Below are 17,855 nucleotides of genomic sequence, written 5' to 3'. Positions count from 1 at the left end.
TGGCAACTTTATTTGAATCTATATTTTAAAATATGAAGTTTAGAAAAGTCTTTACTTTTCATTTAAAAATGGGTGTACTTTTCATCTTTTCTAGTTTGTAGAGGACTATGAGCCTACGAAAGCAGACAGCTATCGGAAGAAGGTGGTGCTGGATGGGGAGGAAGTGCAGATTGATATCTTGGATACAGCTGGACAGGAGGACTACGCTGCAATTAGAGACAACTACTTCCGGAGCGGGGAGGGTTTCCTCTGCGTCTTCTCTATTACAGAAATGGAATCCTTTGCAGCCACAGCTGACTTCAGGTATGTCAGGGAGTAATTCTGTTGCTCTGACATACTACGTAACAGTTTCTTCCCCAGAAACAAGTGGACAACTAGAGGTTCTTGTTAATCTTTCACTCTGCGTTTGATGGTGTGTATTCCCTCTTTCAGTATATGGCTCTATCCACAGTGTACTTACACTCAGATATTTGGTATACCTTGCATCATCTTAAGCTATCCCAGTGCCCGCTGTATGGGAGCTTGAGTTTGTGACAGCCTCAGTACCCACAGTCTCTGTATGCATTACTGAAGTATTTCTATTTGGAGTACAATACTACTACTGCCATAACAGTTGACACTTGGATCACATCATGTAGCTCTGACCCAGATTTTAAATCTTTTCTGTGTTCGTCAACTGGTTTCAGCACCTGTGTAATGCTCAACAGGCACATTGCCATCCTCCTCACAATATACATGCCCTAACAGCGCAGACTGAGTTTTTTAATAGAAATAATAATACCATAGATTGGCACACTTGGTTGTATTACACAATGTTTTTTTATCTTATTTACTGTTTGCTTAACCAAAAAATTTTTGCAAAATCAAAACCATTTGGTTTTAGTGGGGAGGTTTTGGTGAAGAGGAGAGGGATTCTGTCTATGTGTAAGAGAAATATGGCATACATAAGTTCTTGAGTAGTCTTAAATACTACATGCATAATCAAAAGTATTCTTTATATGTTTTTTATTTGCTGTGTTAAGCATTTGCTTTGGTATGGGGGACACAAAAGAAGCATATAGTGTATCCTGCATTTTCAAGATTCACACAGCCTGGTTGAATAAGGCATGAAACCAAGAGCAAGCTAGTGACAAAGTAGGAGACATGGACAGTGACCATTACAGGGGATCCAGGAGATGAGAGAAGCTGGGAGGACTTCATGAAATAGATGACCCTTAGGGAGACAAGAAGGATTTCCACAGATGAGGAAAGAAGTCATTTCAGGTGGTTAAGCAAAAAACTGAACCTTATACAAAGCATTCCTTTTTATGTGCACTTGAAAGTCTCAAGAACTTAAAGGATTCTAAGAGAACATTCTTTGCAAAAAAGCATGTCATTGAGAAACTTTTAAAATATAGATTTATCTGTAAAATTAAGTTTGTTGGTTTCTATAAGGAAGGAGTTTTGTATGTGATAAGGTGCAAAGGTGTTGAAAGTTATGTAAGTGTCAGTACTTATTCATTCATTCAACAAATATTTGAGTGCTTATTATGTAGCAGGTTCTGTTCTAGGTAATGGAATAAATTTTGTCACCATAGTCACAAAGCTAATGTGGTATCTCAAGGGAATAAGGTATTTTTATGCCAAGAGAAAGAATCTTGGGCTATTGCTGTTACAGAAAATCAGTGAATCATTCGTTAGTCTTCTGTTGTACCTCCAGTGTGTTGCCCTTCTTATAAATAAAAATAGTCCTGGTGACTGACCAGCAGTAGAAAAGGCATTTTTGAGACGGTCGGAGTGGTTACAGTAGGCATTACACGTGGTCTAACCTGCAAAGTGTAGCATGAATGTCAGCTCCTCTTTAGTCTTCCTGGTCCTCCCCTCACCAAGGCAGAATCCATTATTTCCTCTTGTGTGTGTGCAGTGTGCTTGCAACTGCTCTAGTAGCACACTCACCACACTCTTATACTGAGCTTGATTTATATGTGTTTTTCCTGATAAGGTAAAAACCCCTGAGAGCAGGACCCATTTGTTATCCATCTCGGTATCCGTAGAACTCATATTTGTCACAGTTGCTAGCGTATAATATATAGTGCATGCTTAGTAAACATTTGATAGAAATGTTAGAAAACTCGTTTACCTTTTTTGGTTCTCACTTTCCTTATGACAGAAATGAATAAGTTGGACCAGTTTGTAAAGGTACTTTCTATTCTAAAATTCTATAATAACCTCTAAAACTCTATTGAAAAGGAGCTTCACATTAAGCAAAATGTGTATGAAGGTTATAGACATAGCATTCCCTTTCTCTCACATCCAGGCAAGTAACTAATAAAACCAACTTATTAACTCTAAAGAATATCTGCTTCTCACCTCCGAACCCCATAGGTCCAGGTTTTCCGTGGCCATGTTTCTGATAGCATTAATCCCATTGTAATTTCAGTATTGGTCTTCCTGAAGTATCTGATTTAGAGTAGCTTAGTAGGTATTTATTAAGAAATAAATTAATGACTATATGACCAGAAGTGGTAGAGTCACAAACACCTGAGTCAGTCTCACATTCCTGGTGGTTAGTGACATTGAGTGGTAAGGCACTTGTTATTAACATCTTAGTTCAGGCTGTTGATCAGAAAGGAAATTGGTTAGGAAAGTAGCAGCAAATTTGTTGTTAACCAGCACTGGAAAAAGATTCTGGTAGGCCAAAATCCTCTTCACAAATACATCATAAATTCAATATCAATAATAGTGAGTGTTGGCAAGCTTTTTGCAAGAATCATGTGAGTGGTAGGTAACATCCCAGCACCCTGTAGTGCTGTACAGCTCAGCATGTGTCACCCAGACACGGTGCTCGGTTAACGTTTGTACTTTCTGAAAGGATGTTTAAGGTAAGTACAAATCAGTGAAGGCTGGAGGTGACTCTGTGTGTGGTCCATAGTATTCATGTTAGAAAAACGAAGAATTCAGGTCCAGAGAACTTCCTGCAAGCATTGTCTGTTAGAGTGGTTGCTACTCCATCCATAATCAGGTGACTGAAGTAATAATAAAAATAACAACACTACGTAATACTCACACAGTGCTTAAAACATACCAGACCCTGTTCTAAGCGTTAACATAGATGAGGTAGATACTACTGTATTTCATAGATTTGAAGACACACATTTTTCACATTTTATCATCTCTTAGAATCAGAGCTGTGTCTTATAATATGACATCTTACAGTTATAATTGGCAGCAGTTTTTCTTAGTGGTACATATAATGCTTATTGTTAGTGACTTCTTAAATGTGATTTTTTTTAAAAAGTATTATTCAAATTTATAAATGAAGAAACTGAAGCACCGGGAGGTTCTGTGACTTGCCCCTGGTCATGCAGTTAGGGATGGCAGAGCAGTGAAAATCCGGAAGGCCTGCCTCCATATTCTTACTTTTGACAACTCTCCTGTGCTGGCTCTCATTAAACAAATGATGGCTCTTTTATAACACCACATGGCCACTGTATTTCATGTTTTTAAAATGCAATATGGTAAGTTTCCTTTTTAAAATATAGCCCTTTTCCCAACTGTGTATTTTTTTAATGTATTAAGCATTTTTATATAGGGCATTGTTTTTTTAATTAATTATTGAATTCTTAAAATATGGCATCATATCATAATATCACTAGTTACTTTGTTAGTATCAATTTTAACCCTCAAGTGAAACAATTAATTGAATACATTTTTTCAGAAAAGTAAAATTGTCTTTATATGATCAACGCTTTCCTTCCACCTTTCTTGTACCTCGTCTTCTCCCACAGGTTTGATCTGATCACTGTGTATAATAATGAAGTTTCCCTCTGTCAGTTTGTAATTTTGCCATGCAGGGGAAATGTCGTATAACATGGAGAACCTCACCATAACGCCCAGTGGACACTTTGGTGTTCATTCTATATCAGAGGTAGGGGTCTCATGATGAAGAACTATGGGGAACTAAACCTTCTCAGACAGTTTGTTTCCCTTAGATATTCCATTATGGGGAGGCCCTGTGCTGTTTAGTGTGGAAGTTATTGTGTGCTCTGGAGTTAGATTTCTCAGATTCAAATCTTAGTTCTACTTAACTGTGACTCTGAATGAGTTACGTAATTTCTCTGTGCCTCACTTTCCTTATCTATAGTAGGATGGCAATAATAATCAAACTACCTTTGTAGGTTTGGGGTGAGGATTAAATGAAATAATGTATTTAAAACAGTGCCTGGCACATTGTGAGCAGTCAGTAAAATGTTAGCAAGAGTGGAGGTGAGGTGGTATTCAGGAGACATTGTCTAAGAAGCATAAGATAGACTTATCTGAAAATAAGCCATGGCGAAGATTTATACTTGGTCTCAAACATTGCTGTAAGAACCCTGCAAAATAAGTATACTTTGCTGATTTGTCATGCTAATAATCCCTTTAATTTTCTCATTTTCTCATAGTCTAAAATATTTATATTGCTATAATTTCAACATCTCTTAATAATTTCAAAGAAGAGGCATCTGTAACGTAACAAGATAGTAAACCTAAGTCTTACAGATTTCTTTTGTCTATTGATTTTATAAGAGAACATCTTTCTCCAGTAGATTAATAATAATCATTAAGAACAGGTAACATTTATTGTATATTTACTATGTGCACAATTTTAAGCACTTTACTTTTGTGTGTGTGTGTGTGTGTGTGTGAGGAAGATTAGTCTTTGAGCTAACGTCTGTTGCCAATCCTCCTCTTTTTGCTGAGGAAGATTGGCCCTGGGCTAACATCCATGCCCATCTTCCTCTACTTTATATGTGGGACACAGCATGGCTTGACAAGCAATGCGTTAGTCCGCGCCTGGGATCCAAACCTGTGAACCCTGGGCTGCCGAAGCAGAGCGCGTGAGCTTAACTGCTACGCCACCGGGCTGGCCCTAAGCACTTTACATTTAATCCTCATAGCAACCATATAAGAAAGGCATTGTTGTTCACCCCATTTTACAGATGAGGAAACTGAGGCAAAGAAGTGCTTTGCTCATTCACATGAGTAGGAAGGGCAGAGTCAAGATACCTTTAAAACTAGTGACACTTTCACATTGTATAACTTATCTCTAAATGCAAAATCTCTACTCAGGAGCTGACTTCCAGATATTTCTGGCATGTGTGAGGCTTTAAAAACATTTAGTGGGACTCTTATATCTAATATGATATAATAAGAATGGCATTCCTCTGGGGCCAGACCGTGGTGTAGTGGTTAAGTTCAGGTGCTCCACTTCGGCAGCCCAGGGTTCACAGGTTCGAATCCCGGGCGTGGACCTATGCACCACTTATCAAGGCACGCTGTGGCGCTGTCCCATATAAAGTAGAGGAAGATGGGCACGGATGTTAGCCCAGGGCCAATTTTCCTCAGCAAAAAGAGGAGGATCGGCAACGGATGTTAGCTCAGGGCTAATGTTGGCCTCACAAAAAAACAAAAAGAATGGGGGCTGGCCCGGTGGCGCAAGCGGTTAAGTGCGCGCGCTCCACTGCGGCGGCCCGGGGTTCGCTGGTTCGGATCCCGGGTGCGCACCGAAGTACTGCTTGGTAAGCCATGCTGTGGCGGCGTCCCATATAAAGTGGAGGAAGATGGGCACCGATGTTAGCCCAGGGCCGTCTTCCTCAGCAAAAAAAAAAAAAAAAAAGAGGAGGATTGGCGGATGTTAGCTCAGGGCTGATCTCCTCACAAAAAAAAAAAAACAAAAAGAATGGTACTCGTCCCTCTGTGATCCTCCTCCCAAAAACCCATGACCCTAGTTTAATTATGAGAAAAACATCAGACAAATCCCAATTGAGAGATGTCGTACAAATTACCTAACCAGCACCCCTCAAACTGGCAAGGTCATCAAAAACAAAGTCTGAGAACTGTCACAGCCAAGTGGAGTCTAAGGAGATATGATGACTAAATGTCATGTAGTATCCTGGATGGGACTCTGGAACAGAAAAAGGACGTTAGGTAAAAACTGAGAACATCTGAATAAAGTTTGGACTTTAGTTAACAATGATCTATCAATATTGGTTCATTAGTTGTGATAAATGTCCCACACTAACAAAAGATGTTAACAGTGGAGGAAACTGGGTATGGGATATATAGGAACTCTCTGTACTATCTACAACTTTTCTGCAAATCTAAAACCCTTATAATATAAAAAATTTATTTTAAAAAAAGCATTTAGGGGAAAATTGCATTTGACACTTTCATTTCATACCTCCATGCCATGTTTATACTCTCTTCTTTGGTGTATTTTTCCTTCATCAGTGAAGTGAATGTGTAACTCAAATGATGGTTAAATAAGGAAGAAGTGTTGCTTATTTTCTACCATATAATAAATGAGCTTGTTGTTATTGTATAGAAACATAAATAAGTGCTAGTTTCAGATGGTGTTTGTTATTTTAGCATGTAGAGGTAATGTTAATATTTCTTTCTCATTTTCTCTTATTCAGGGAGCAGATTTTAAGAGTAAAAGAAGATGAGAATGTTCCATTTCTGCTGGTTGGTAACAAATCAGATTTAGAAGATAAAAGGCAGGTTTCTGTAGAAGAGGCAAAAACCAGAGCCGATCAGTGGAATGTTAACTACGTGGAAACATCTGCTAAAACACGAGCTAATGTGGACAAGGTGAAGTGGCTCTCCTGACTACACAGCGTGTTACAAGGAGGGTGATTTGCTTTACCTCGGCTCCACTTTGTCTAGAGATCCTGTGCGACTGTCAGATAGAGATTTCATACGTGTTGATTTGTATCAGTCCTGAATGCTCAAGTACAACGTATTGGGAATTGCTTACTTTACCTTCTCCTTAGGTTCCTGAGAGACATTGAAATAAAAAACACCGTAGCTAAATGCACCTTTTTTTTTTTTTTTTTTTTTTTAGCACTGACAGGATTTTCTGACCTGAATCCCTGCCTCTTTTTTTTTTCTTATCTTGCTTGGCTGGATAATTTAGAAGGAATTTTGTAAGTCCTCTGAGCTGACACCTGCCCAGCCTCATTTAAGTTCTCAGACGTGACAGTGCCTCCCAAATTGAAGGAGCCCCACATGAGAGGATTTTAAAATTTCTATTCTTACGACTACACTCCCCACCCTCAGCCTGTTTTTCCCTGAGTGGAGAGGGAAATCCTCTGCGCTGTTCTCTTATCTTCCCACGGTGTTCAGATTGGCACTTCCTGGAGACCAGGCGAGGAACACCCTTACCTCGTTTCTAGGAGCCTTCCCAGGTGCATTTCATCCTGCTGCCGGAGTGTTTGGAAAGACTGCTTGTTGGGCTGAGGCAGCACAGGTTCTTAGAGCGCTCTGGGTGGGGCCTTTTTCAGCCCCCAAGTATCTAGGCTCTACTGAGTGCCTCTCAAACTCTAATGTGCAGAAGAATTGCCTGTAAAGTTTGATAAACACAGATTCCTGGATCTTACCCCAGAAATTTTGGTTCATTTGGTCTAGGGTGGGACCTGAGAATTTGCGTTTCCAGCAAGATTCCAAGTGGCACAGACTGTGGACCGGTGGACCACACTTTGAGTAACACTGCTGTAGGTGGCCTCAAGTTTTAGTGAACTGGTCTGCTTGTGCTTGTAAATTCATAACTCTGATCCAGAAATCATTAGGTTAAAAAAATTAGAGATTCTTTCTAGAGATTCTTTCTATTCATTTGCTATAGGACGTAAGACAGTGTCATCACTATCTTAAGCTGATTAATTTTTTTTTAGTCACATGGTCAGATTCCTATAAGTCCAAGATACCTGTACAATATGAGTGCTACAAGATTTCTACTCAGTAAAGCAGTTTCCTCTAAAGTTATGGCAAACATTTGTTAAAGTACTAATGAAAATATGTTTTAAGGTTCAATGTGTTTAAAAATTTTGAAAGGCAACATTGAACATGATCACAGCATATCTATACTTTGTTTCTTCCTATTTGATGTCCTGAGTAGGTTGTAGAACACACTCTAAAATCTACTCCAACTAAGGGGAGTGGGGAGGAGAGGCGAATAGTAACTGACCAAGCTCTGAAGCTGTCGTTATAGCAATCCTTGTGGTGTCATCTGCTGGCATCAGAGGCCCTGGGAAGGTTTGGTAGTGTGCATTATCAGAGCTATCACAGGACAGTAAAAAAAAGGATCAACAGCGCAATGGAAAAATGGTCAAAAAACATAAAAAGGCATATCACAGAAAAGAAATGCAAATTGCTTTTAAACTTGAAAAGAGGCTTAGTCTCACTTATAAAAAGAGAAGTACAATGTAAAAATATAATGACACATTTTTTTTACCTGTCACATTGGAAAAAAGCAACAAGGTTGCTAGTATACTGTTGACAGGAGTATAGAGAAACAAGGTCTGTTGTATGTTTGTGGAAGGGCAATTTGGCAATTGCCTTTCGAAATCATGACCCCAACAATTCAAGTTCTAAAAATTTATTATACAGATAAAATCATACATCCACGCATAAATTTGTATTCAGTGGTAGTCATTGAAGCATTATTTGTAGAAACAAAAGACTCAAATGTCCAAGTGTCCAGTAACAGACTGGTGTAAATTATGGTGTGTCCATATAATGGAGGACTATACAACTGCTAAAAAGGAACGGAGATGGAGCTAAATGTGCTGATATGGAATGATCTGCAACATAAAGTAAGTGAAAAAAACAAAGTGCAGAACTGTGTCTTTAGTTTGCTGCCATCTGTGTTTTAAATGCTCCCTCATACACACACATGTGTACATCAGAAGGATGTATAAGAATCTGGTACCTGTGGTTGCCACCAGAGAACTAAGTCATGGGTGTATAGTTTTTTCACTGTAAATACCCGTTTGGACTTCTGTGTTGGAAATTTTTGCCATATGCATGTATTACTTTTCAAAAGAGAAAAGTTAAAGGTATAGGGCTATTTTAGTTACTAAGGCTGTGTAGCAAAATACACTGCAAAAGCTTAAAGGGTGAAACAACCATTTATTATGCTCATGGAATCTGTGGGCCAAGAATTTGGACAGGGCACAGTGGAGATGGCTTGTCTCTGCTCCACAGTGTATCATGTCTCGGCTGAAAAGCTTGAAGTCTGGGGACTAGAAGCATCTAAACTTAAGGTCTAAAGGCTTGTTCCCACTGGGCTGCTTCAGCCAGGTGACGACAGCTGTTGTCCAGGGATGCCTCCGTTCCTCCCCATGGGACCTTTTCCCTGTGCGCTGGCTTCGACTTTCTCACAGCAGGGTGGCAGAGTTCCAAGGGCAAGTGTCACAAGAGGGGAAGAACCAGGCAGATACCATGTTGCTGTTTATGACACCTAGCCTTGGAAGTTATGCAGCATTATTTCCGTCTCATTTTATTGGTGAAGGTAGTCAGAGAGTCCCACCCAAGTTCAAGAGAGAGGGGAATAGACTACACCTCTTGATGCACAGTGGCAAGATTCTAGAAAAGTACATAGGTAGGAGGTACTGCTGTGGCCAATTTTGGAAAATACAATCTGCAGTCAATGGTCACGTCTCCAAAGCAGAATTATATTAAATGGGGCTGCTGTAAATGGAGGTACAAGTTCACACTGAAAACTATAATTTCATGCACTGCCACATCCTGAAGAGTGGCTACCAGATAAAGCTACCTCAGTGGCTGAATGAAAGTAACTTGCAGCAACTATTCAGTTTCTAGAATCAGGTTATATTTGGTTTTTTGCTGAGGAAATAATGTAATAGAGCTAATATTCATTAGTGCTTACAAGAACCAGGCACTGTGGCGAGCACTAACCACTTTTTAGATGAGGAAACAGGTGTGGAGAGATTACACGCCTGATTCAAGTTCACAGGGTTGGTGGTGGCATCTGCTGGCTCTGGGTGTGGCCAACTCTGGTACCATGCTCTTTCCTCACTATTTTACTTAAAACAATGATTGGAATACCTATGGTATCTCCCATATTGTATGTCATCCCCTACTAGAAGCCTGATACAGATTTTCTAGGGTAGCAGGTGTTAATATTGTCTCCTTCTGTTAAATTGGAAAGTACCGTGTATTCTCACGGAAAAAAAATACCAGCTCCCTATAAGATCTTAAGGGCTTGTGCCTTATCTTCATCTGGATTCCAAATAGATCATTGGGTAGAAGTTTCAAAGAGGCAGATTTTTAAATCCACTGTGTGATAAAGCTTCATGACCATCAGCGTTGTGGAACTGGAGCCTAGCCTGTCTCAGGAGGCCATGCCTGTCACAGAGGAATCACCCAGAGGCTAGAGGACCATCTGGCACACCTGCTTGTGGTACTTACTGAGTGCCAGGTTCATCTGATGACCTTGTTAGTACCCTTAAATTGTTAACTCCAAGGTTCCTCTTTTTTTTTTTTTTTTTTTTGGTGAGGAAGATTGGCCCTGAGCTAACACCTGTGCCCGTCTTGCTCTATTTTGTATATGGGATGCCGCCACAGCACAGCTTGATGAGCGGTGTGTAGATCCGCACCTGTGATCTGAACCTGCGAACCCCAGGCTGCTGGAGCGGAGCACGTGAACTTAACCACTACGGCACTGGGCCGGCTCCTCCAAGGTTCCTCTTAATTTTAAGGAACGTCTTGGAGGAATGGAAAGCAATTAAGCAAGTAGATGTCAAAAAGGATAAGATGATTTATTATGTAGAGAGCCAGTGTTTTCTTGGGGAAAGAATTTTAGTAGAAATGTATTATTATTTTGGGTTTTTTTTTTTTTGTACGAGTAATCCATGAACACATGCGTATTGTATAAAGAAAATTTCATAATATAGAGGAAAAATTATAAGGAGGAAAAAATGAGTCACTCTTCACCCAAATTCCACTCCCCTCCCTGTAGGTAACCACTGCTAACTCCAGGTATCTTTCCAGATGTTTACCTGCATTTAAAGGAGGGCATACAGAATCTAAGGGAAAGTTTGTGTTAGCTTGTCTTTCCCCTTGTATAAATAAGATTTTTATAATATGTATAGTATACATATACTGTGTGTATAGTATTTCTGGGTAGATAGTTTCTGTGGTTTGCTTTTTAAATTTTACAACAAATAGATCTTGTAGTTCTTTCCATGTCGTTGCATAGAGATATACCACATTCTTTTTAAAATCTACACAGTGTTTCATTGTCAGGCTTTTTCATAATTCAGCCATTTTCCTAGTAATGGCTTTAGATTGTCTGCAGTTTTGTCTATTACAGACAACACTGCAGTGAACTTGCTGTCCATGCACCTGTGCAAGAGTAAAAGCAAGGGTGAGTTTTAAATTGTAATGACAAGTCACTCTTCATAGGGCTGTCCGGACCCTCCCTCCAGCAGAGTGAGGAAGCCCTTCCCCGCTGCCCTGCCAGCACCAGTTAAAGCACTTTTAGAGGTCACCAACAAGATGGGTCAATCATTGTTTTAATTTGTGTTTCCTGATTATTAATGAGGCTGGGCATCTTGTAATTGACTCATTGGCCATTTGTATATTTCCTGTGAACTCTGAAATTATTTTTCTTCTGCCCATTGATCTAATGTGTTGTTGATCTTTCTGATTCATCAGCCCACTTTATATTAAGGACATTAACCCTTTGTCCATTTACAGCTGTTGTGACTGTTGTCTCTTCATCCATACCATGTCTTCAACTTTGCTTATTTTTGTCTTTTGCCGTGGAAAAACGTTAAAGATGATGCTGTCAGATTTGTCAGTGTTTTCCTTTATGACTTGGGGGTTTTGTGGCTTCCTTTGAAAAACTCTCTACCATCCTAAACTTAAAACTTTTCTCTAATTTTTTGCTTTCTTTTTGTGTTGGCTTTTATAGTAGATCCTTAATCCATTTGAAATTTTAGTATTGTCCATGGTGTGAACGAGCAGCTGCCAAGTACTTAAGAAACTACTGAAGCCAAAGGTTTAGATTTAAGCCAGTGGCCCATGATGCTTTTAAGAGAGATGTTGGGGGGCCGGCCCTGTGGCTTAGTGGTTAAGTGCACGCGCTCGGCTTACTGGCGGCCCGGGTTCTGATCCAGTGCACGCACCAACGCACCACTTGTCCGACCATGCTAAGGTGGCGTCCCACATACAGCAACTAGCAGGATGTGCAACTATGACAGACAACTATCTACTGGGGCTTCGGGGAGAAAAAGGGGGAAAAGAAAAAGGAGGAGTGGCAATAGATGTTAGCTCAGGGCTGGTCTTCCTCAGCAAAAAAAAAAAAAAAAAAGGATTGGCATGGATGTTAGGGTTGATCTTCCTCACAAAAAAAAAAAGAGAGGTTGGTCATTTCTAATAATTTTTATATGTTTTTTCAACTGTAATTATTCTAAGCTAAGCATTCTGAGCCTGTGTTTGTATTTGTCTAGTTTTATTTTATTTCACTTCATGTGAGAAGAAGAGGGATTTCCGATGATCTCTAGTCTGAAGTTAGAAGAGCCAAATTTTGTACATACCAGGTTGCCTTCAAATGGGAAAAAATAAAGAGGGAGCCTGGAAGAGAAGAAGAAGGTGGGAAGAAATGAGGGAGAAAAGTAATTTTGAAAGTGTCTGTATTAAAAGAGGTTGGAGGAAGCCCTGTGCTTTGGACATTGTCATTTGTCTGAGTTCATCAAAACCAGTTCTTTATTCTTATCCCTCTTTACTCATTTTCTTCCACTTGGCAGTTGAAACAGGGCTTCCTTTAGCTTTAATTCATTCCATTAGCTGATGCAGACTTTAAGTTTCCCACTGCGTTTGCTAGTTAAGATGACCTTGGCGGTTTCTAATACGGATTTATTTGAAGTTTATTGCAGATACTCATCTAAAATTAGAAATTAAACCTTATTCTAATATCCATTCCATAGTGGTGTATCCGCATCAGAAAGCAGTACTGGGAGTACTCTAATAATTACACATGGTTGGCTTGGAAGCTTCCTGCCCCGGCTGGTCAGCTGTGGACTTGAAGCAGAGCTGTTCCGAAATCTCCCCTCTCCAGGGAGGTCGGACTGCAACAGGAGGGGCAGGAACTCGTGGGGTTCATGTCACCCATGTGTTTCAGCCTGTGGAATTCTTTGAGGAGTTTCTATTCTCAGCTTTTTCCTTCTTTAACCATTTGCACCCCTCGTATTGGTCCTGTGTCCATTTGACTCAACCCATTAGTCTTTGATAGCTTCCTTGCTTTCTGACTTAACGTTTCTCACTCCAGATCAGGAATCAGCCATTCATGTAAGGGACCCTGGTTCCATTGGTGGGAATGGTATTTAGCAGCCACAACCTGGGGACTAATTTGCTCATTGCTATTGGGTTGTCATTGCCTTGTGGCCTTTCAGTGAATAGTGCTAGGAAATATGTATTATTAACAGGAAAAAAATCTTGTGATTATACTGTTATTTCCAGTTCAGTTTTAGCATTCAGGACTTTAACCTCTTTGATTCTGTATTTATATCTTTTCTCTTACACTGCAAGTCTTGGTTCCTAGACTATTTTAACATAATTACTCACTTGCATTATGTGTGTATATATATATATAAAATCGTCCAAAAGAGCAATACCGCTAACAGCTAAACTACAGAGTGAAGTTTAAGATTTGTCGTGTTTTGTTTTTTGTTTGCTGAGATTTTGTTTTTATTTTTATTCTTAGCATTTATTCTAAGATGTGAATTGCATACCTGTGTTTTATTTATTTATTTGTGAGGAAGATCAGCCCTGAGCTAACATCCGTGCTAATCCTCCTCTTTTTGCTGAGGAAGACTGGCTCTGAGCTAACATCTATTGCCAATCCTCCTCTTTTTTTTTCCCCAAAGCCCCAGTAGATAGTTGTATGTCATAGTTGCACATCCTTCTAGTTGCTGTATGTGGGACGCAGCCTCAGCATAGCCAGAGAAGCGGTGCGTTGGTGCGCGCCCGGGATCCGAACCCAGGCCGCCAGTAGCAGAGCACACGCACGTAACCACTAAGCCAGGGGGCCGGTCCACATCTGTGTTTTAAAGTCTCTTGAAATAATTCTTTTCTCTGTATGATTATGTCACCAACTTGATGTATAGTCTTATTTGTTTCAGCTTGATTTTCAGTTTTTAGCAATTGCAGTTGTGTAATTTTTTAATTTCCTTTTTGAGTATGTAAAACATTTACATTTCCAAAGTAGAAATTATACAAGGTATATTCAGAGATGCCTCACTATTCCCTCTACCCTGTTCCCTTCCTCCTGAAAATGAAATTGTTTATTAGTGTTTTATTTATCATTGCATTGTTTCTGTCTCAAATGCAAGCAAATGCATGTAACTCCTGTTCTACACACACACAGTGGCGCTCTACTAGGGCTGTTTGGCCCCATGCTCTCTCTGAGTTTCCATGAGAGAGCTTAGGCATGTTTGAAAAAGCATGTCAATCATTACATAATATACATTTATTTACTTACAGCATTCATTATCTCTTTTATATTTGTTTTTAATCTTATTGAGTGTTTTTTATTCCAAAAATAATAAGTGAATTTTTTTTTAAATCCCGAATGCAAGAATGTGGACCATGAAACTTATTCATCCTTTTATCATCTACACACTCATAACTGTTTATATACAGTGTGAGTCCCTAGCCTTTCAGGCCCTTCTCTGTGTGCACGCAAACATTTGTTATTGATATTTAACTTTTGAATTGTTACACTGGTAATTTTTAAATTATTGTGCTAATATTTCTCATTACTTGCCAATTTCTAGACATCAGACAAAAATTGATAAATTCTCAAATATATATAGTGCAACAAACAAAATTGTTTTCTAGTGCCTGGTATCAAAACGATACAGGAGGGCCAGCCCTGATGGCCTGGTGGTTACAGTTCAGCACACTCTGCTTCAGCCACCCAGGTTCGGTTCCCAGGCACGGGAACACCTGTCTGTCAGTAGCCATGCTGTGGCGGCGGCTCATATAGAAGAACTAGAACTACTTACAACTAGAATATACAACTATGTCCTGGGGCTTTGGGGAGGGGAAAAAAAATGGTAAAGGAAGCACTCATTTTCCTCATCTCTGTTTCTGAAAGGAGCTGAAGAAAAACAAGTTATTAAGTATAAATTGTATTAAACATTGATTACTTTAAAATATAAATTGACAAAATACATTTACTAATTATAAATTACTCAAATGTAATCCATTGAGTTTTATCTTTGGCGCTGTCATCACTTATAGTGCTTTTTTCATTGCTATCTTGAAAATTGGGGTGGAAAGATCAGGTTATATTATGTGAACATTTTTACCAAAAAGTGTACTTCAGAAAATTTCCCTATTTTCCCATTTTCTCAATATATTTGGAGAAGCAGACTTTAGTTTTGGGCTCTCCTCTCCTTATACTCCCCAAATAAGAGCTCTTAAATATTTATTCTTACATTATTCCCAAGATTTGCTGCTGTGATTCAGAGAGGTACCAAGCTCATATTATCTATTTCCCCTATTTTCTTTTTTCCAGGTATTTTTTGATTTAATGAGGGAAATTCGAGCCAGAAAGATGGAAGACAGCAAAGAAAAGAATGGAAAAAAGAAGAGGAAAAGTTTAGCCAAGAGAATCAGAGAAAGATGCTGCATTTTATAATCAAAGCCCAAACTCCTTTCTTATCTTGACCATACTAATAAATATAATTTATAAGCATTGCCATTGAAGGCTCAATTGACTGAAATTACTTTAACATTTTGGAAATTGTTATGTATCACTAAAAGCATGAATTGGAACTGCACTGAAAGTCAAATTCACTTAAAAAAGAAATTAATGTGGCTTCATCAAGAAGCAAAGTTGAACTTCTTTCATAATTGCCTACATTTATCACTGTCCTGAATGTAGTGTGTGAGCTTGTGTTTCATGGGCAGTCTTTCTTGAACTGTTAAAGAGGTAAGATGGGGGTGGGATTTGGAGGAAAGGCTACTTCCTCTGGTTGATTATAAAGCTTAAATTTTCTATCATTTTAAAATGTCTTGGTCTTCTGCCTTGAAAAATGACAATTGTGACCATGATAGTTAAACTGTACCACTTTTTTTAACCATTGTTATGCAAAATGTAGAAGAAAAAGTTATTGGCATGATTGTTGCATATAGTTAAATTGAGAGTAATTCATCTGTGAACCTGCATTAATTATCTGGTGATTAACTTAGAAAAGTGGTGTAAACTTGTACATGGAAATTTCTGAATATGCCTTAATTTAGATACCGAAAAATACCCAGTTACGTCATTCTGGGTATGTCCTCACTGGCGCGGGGGGCCCATTGCCCCATGTGTCCTGGTGAGAGAATATATGCCTGGTATGGAGTACAACTTTTGTATAGAAGATTGTTGAGAAATAACTGTCTGCTGGGAGTCTATCCAGATTTAAAATGTGTGCCATACTCTGGTTCTTACAGTTCCAGAGCTGCTTGATCGCTTCTAATTCACTGTCTAAAGTGAAGGGTCGGCATGTAAGTGTAAGATAATTTTAGACTGAGGATTCAGCTCCAGTTATGTTTCAGCGAACCCTCTTTAAGATGCTGTCCCTGGAAATCCCTTTCTGCAAATGGTGAGCCTGTGTTAAGTGTTTGATCTCTTTGGAGCAGGGCACAGGAAAGATGTCAACAGTGCTAATGCATTGTGCACCAGAACACTTTGGGAAAATACTCATACTTGCCACCTGTTAATTTCTAAATTTGTACTCATGAGGTTACAGTTGGGCTATATGGGAGTTCTTAGGAGTATTTGTAGTCTGTTTGTGTTCATAGTGAAGGACACTGTAGCTACACTTTCCTAAAGTTAACATCAAGTAATCAAACCCGAGTATAGTGCAGAAAACATGTTTGGCATACACAGACCAAACATTAGGCCTGTGTCACCGTTGTGTGGTGTGTCCACTGGAAGAATTCTAGCACGCTATTTGGGAACATAATTTCAATGGGAAATATACCACTGTCAGATATTTCTTTTTTTCTTTGGAGTGGGGCTAGGACAGTTGATTCAACAAAGTTTTTTTCTTTTTGCCCAGTCTTAATTTCAACAAATATGTGTTCAGGCATTCCAGGTAACGGATGTGTACGTAAAGTTAACAGAAATAGGCTTTTTAGGAACTCAACTCTTTAGATATTATATCTGGCTTGTCATGTTAAATATTTGTCCTTAAAGGGTTTGAGATGTACATCTTTCATTTTGTATTTTTCATAGGCTATGCCACGTGCAGAATTAAAGTTACTGATGTAACGCTGGCCCTGCGGCCCGCGGCCTCCTTGTGTGCTCATTGCAGTCTTCTTTAACCAGGGGTCCTAACCACTAACATTGTGACTTTGCTTTGAGACCTTTCCTCTCCTGGGTACTGAGGTGCTATGAAGCCAGCTGACAAAGATGCATCACATGTCTTCGGCTGATGCCACTACCCGATTGGTTTATTTGCAATTTGAGCCATTTAAAGACCAATAAACTTCCTTTTTTTAAATGTTTGTGGTGTTACTTGATGTTTACGATACAACATGTAAAGTTCAGATTTATCAACCTGGGCCTCTTTACCAAAGATTAAAAACAACTGAATCTTTCGAGCTGTCAGTTTAGGGACTTCTTTTGTGTAATGCCTTATTTCCTGAGTAACAGTATCATCACGCCCGGGTTTAATCAGGACTCAGAAATGGAAGAGTCCCATGTGCACAGTTAACATAAGAGAGACTCAGGCTGTCGTGAAAATCACAAATGTGTACTTACTTTTAGAATACTACTAAACTCTAGAATGAGTAGGTGACAGCTTTATATTCATTTTCTAATCAGAATGATCCCCAGAAACAATTTAATTTCCAAATTGTGACAGGAGTAAGCGCCCTGTTACCATTTCTCCAAGCTTCAGGCCGTTCTCTTTCACATTTGGTGTCTGGTGGGAAACAGTGGCCTATTAACTATCAAGTAGCCTGTGGGTTAGAGCACAACCTTTCAAAATCGAGTTCTTTTAATTTTTTACTCATAAGCAGTGTCAGAAAGCACA

The 17,855-nt window shown here is 39.2% G+C and overlaps 1 protein-coding gene across 1 annotated transcript in view; it reads left to right on the top strand.

Annotated features, from left to right (window-relative positions):
• Window positions 1-17,325, top strand: part of RALA (RAS like proto-oncogene A) — an 82,627-nt gene extending 65,302 nt beyond the window's left edge. Inside the window, exons 3-5 of the mRNA XM_058570647.1 lie at window positions 95-303; window positions 6,435-6,609; window positions 15,344-17,325. Coding sequence (XP_058426630.1) covers window positions 95-303; window positions 6,435-6,609; window positions 15,344-15,466 — 507 coding nt within the window. The 3' untranslated portion in view covers window positions 15,467-17,325. The remainder of the gene's footprint in view (window positions 1-94; window positions 304-6,434; window positions 6,610-15,343) is intronic.
• The last annotated feature ends 530 nt before the right edge of the window (window positions 17,326-17,855 follow it).

This window comes from Diceros bicornis, chromosome 3 (genome assembly GCF_020826845.1).
Source record: "Diceros bicornis minor isolate mBicDic1 chromosome 3, mDicBic1.mat.cur, whole genome shotgun sequence".
NCBI lineage: Eukaryota > Metazoa > Chordata > Mammalia > Perissodactyla > Rhinocerotidae > Diceros > Diceros bicornis.
Note: the sequence above shows the minus strand (reverse complement) of the source record. Positions and strands in the feature narration are given on the sequence as shown.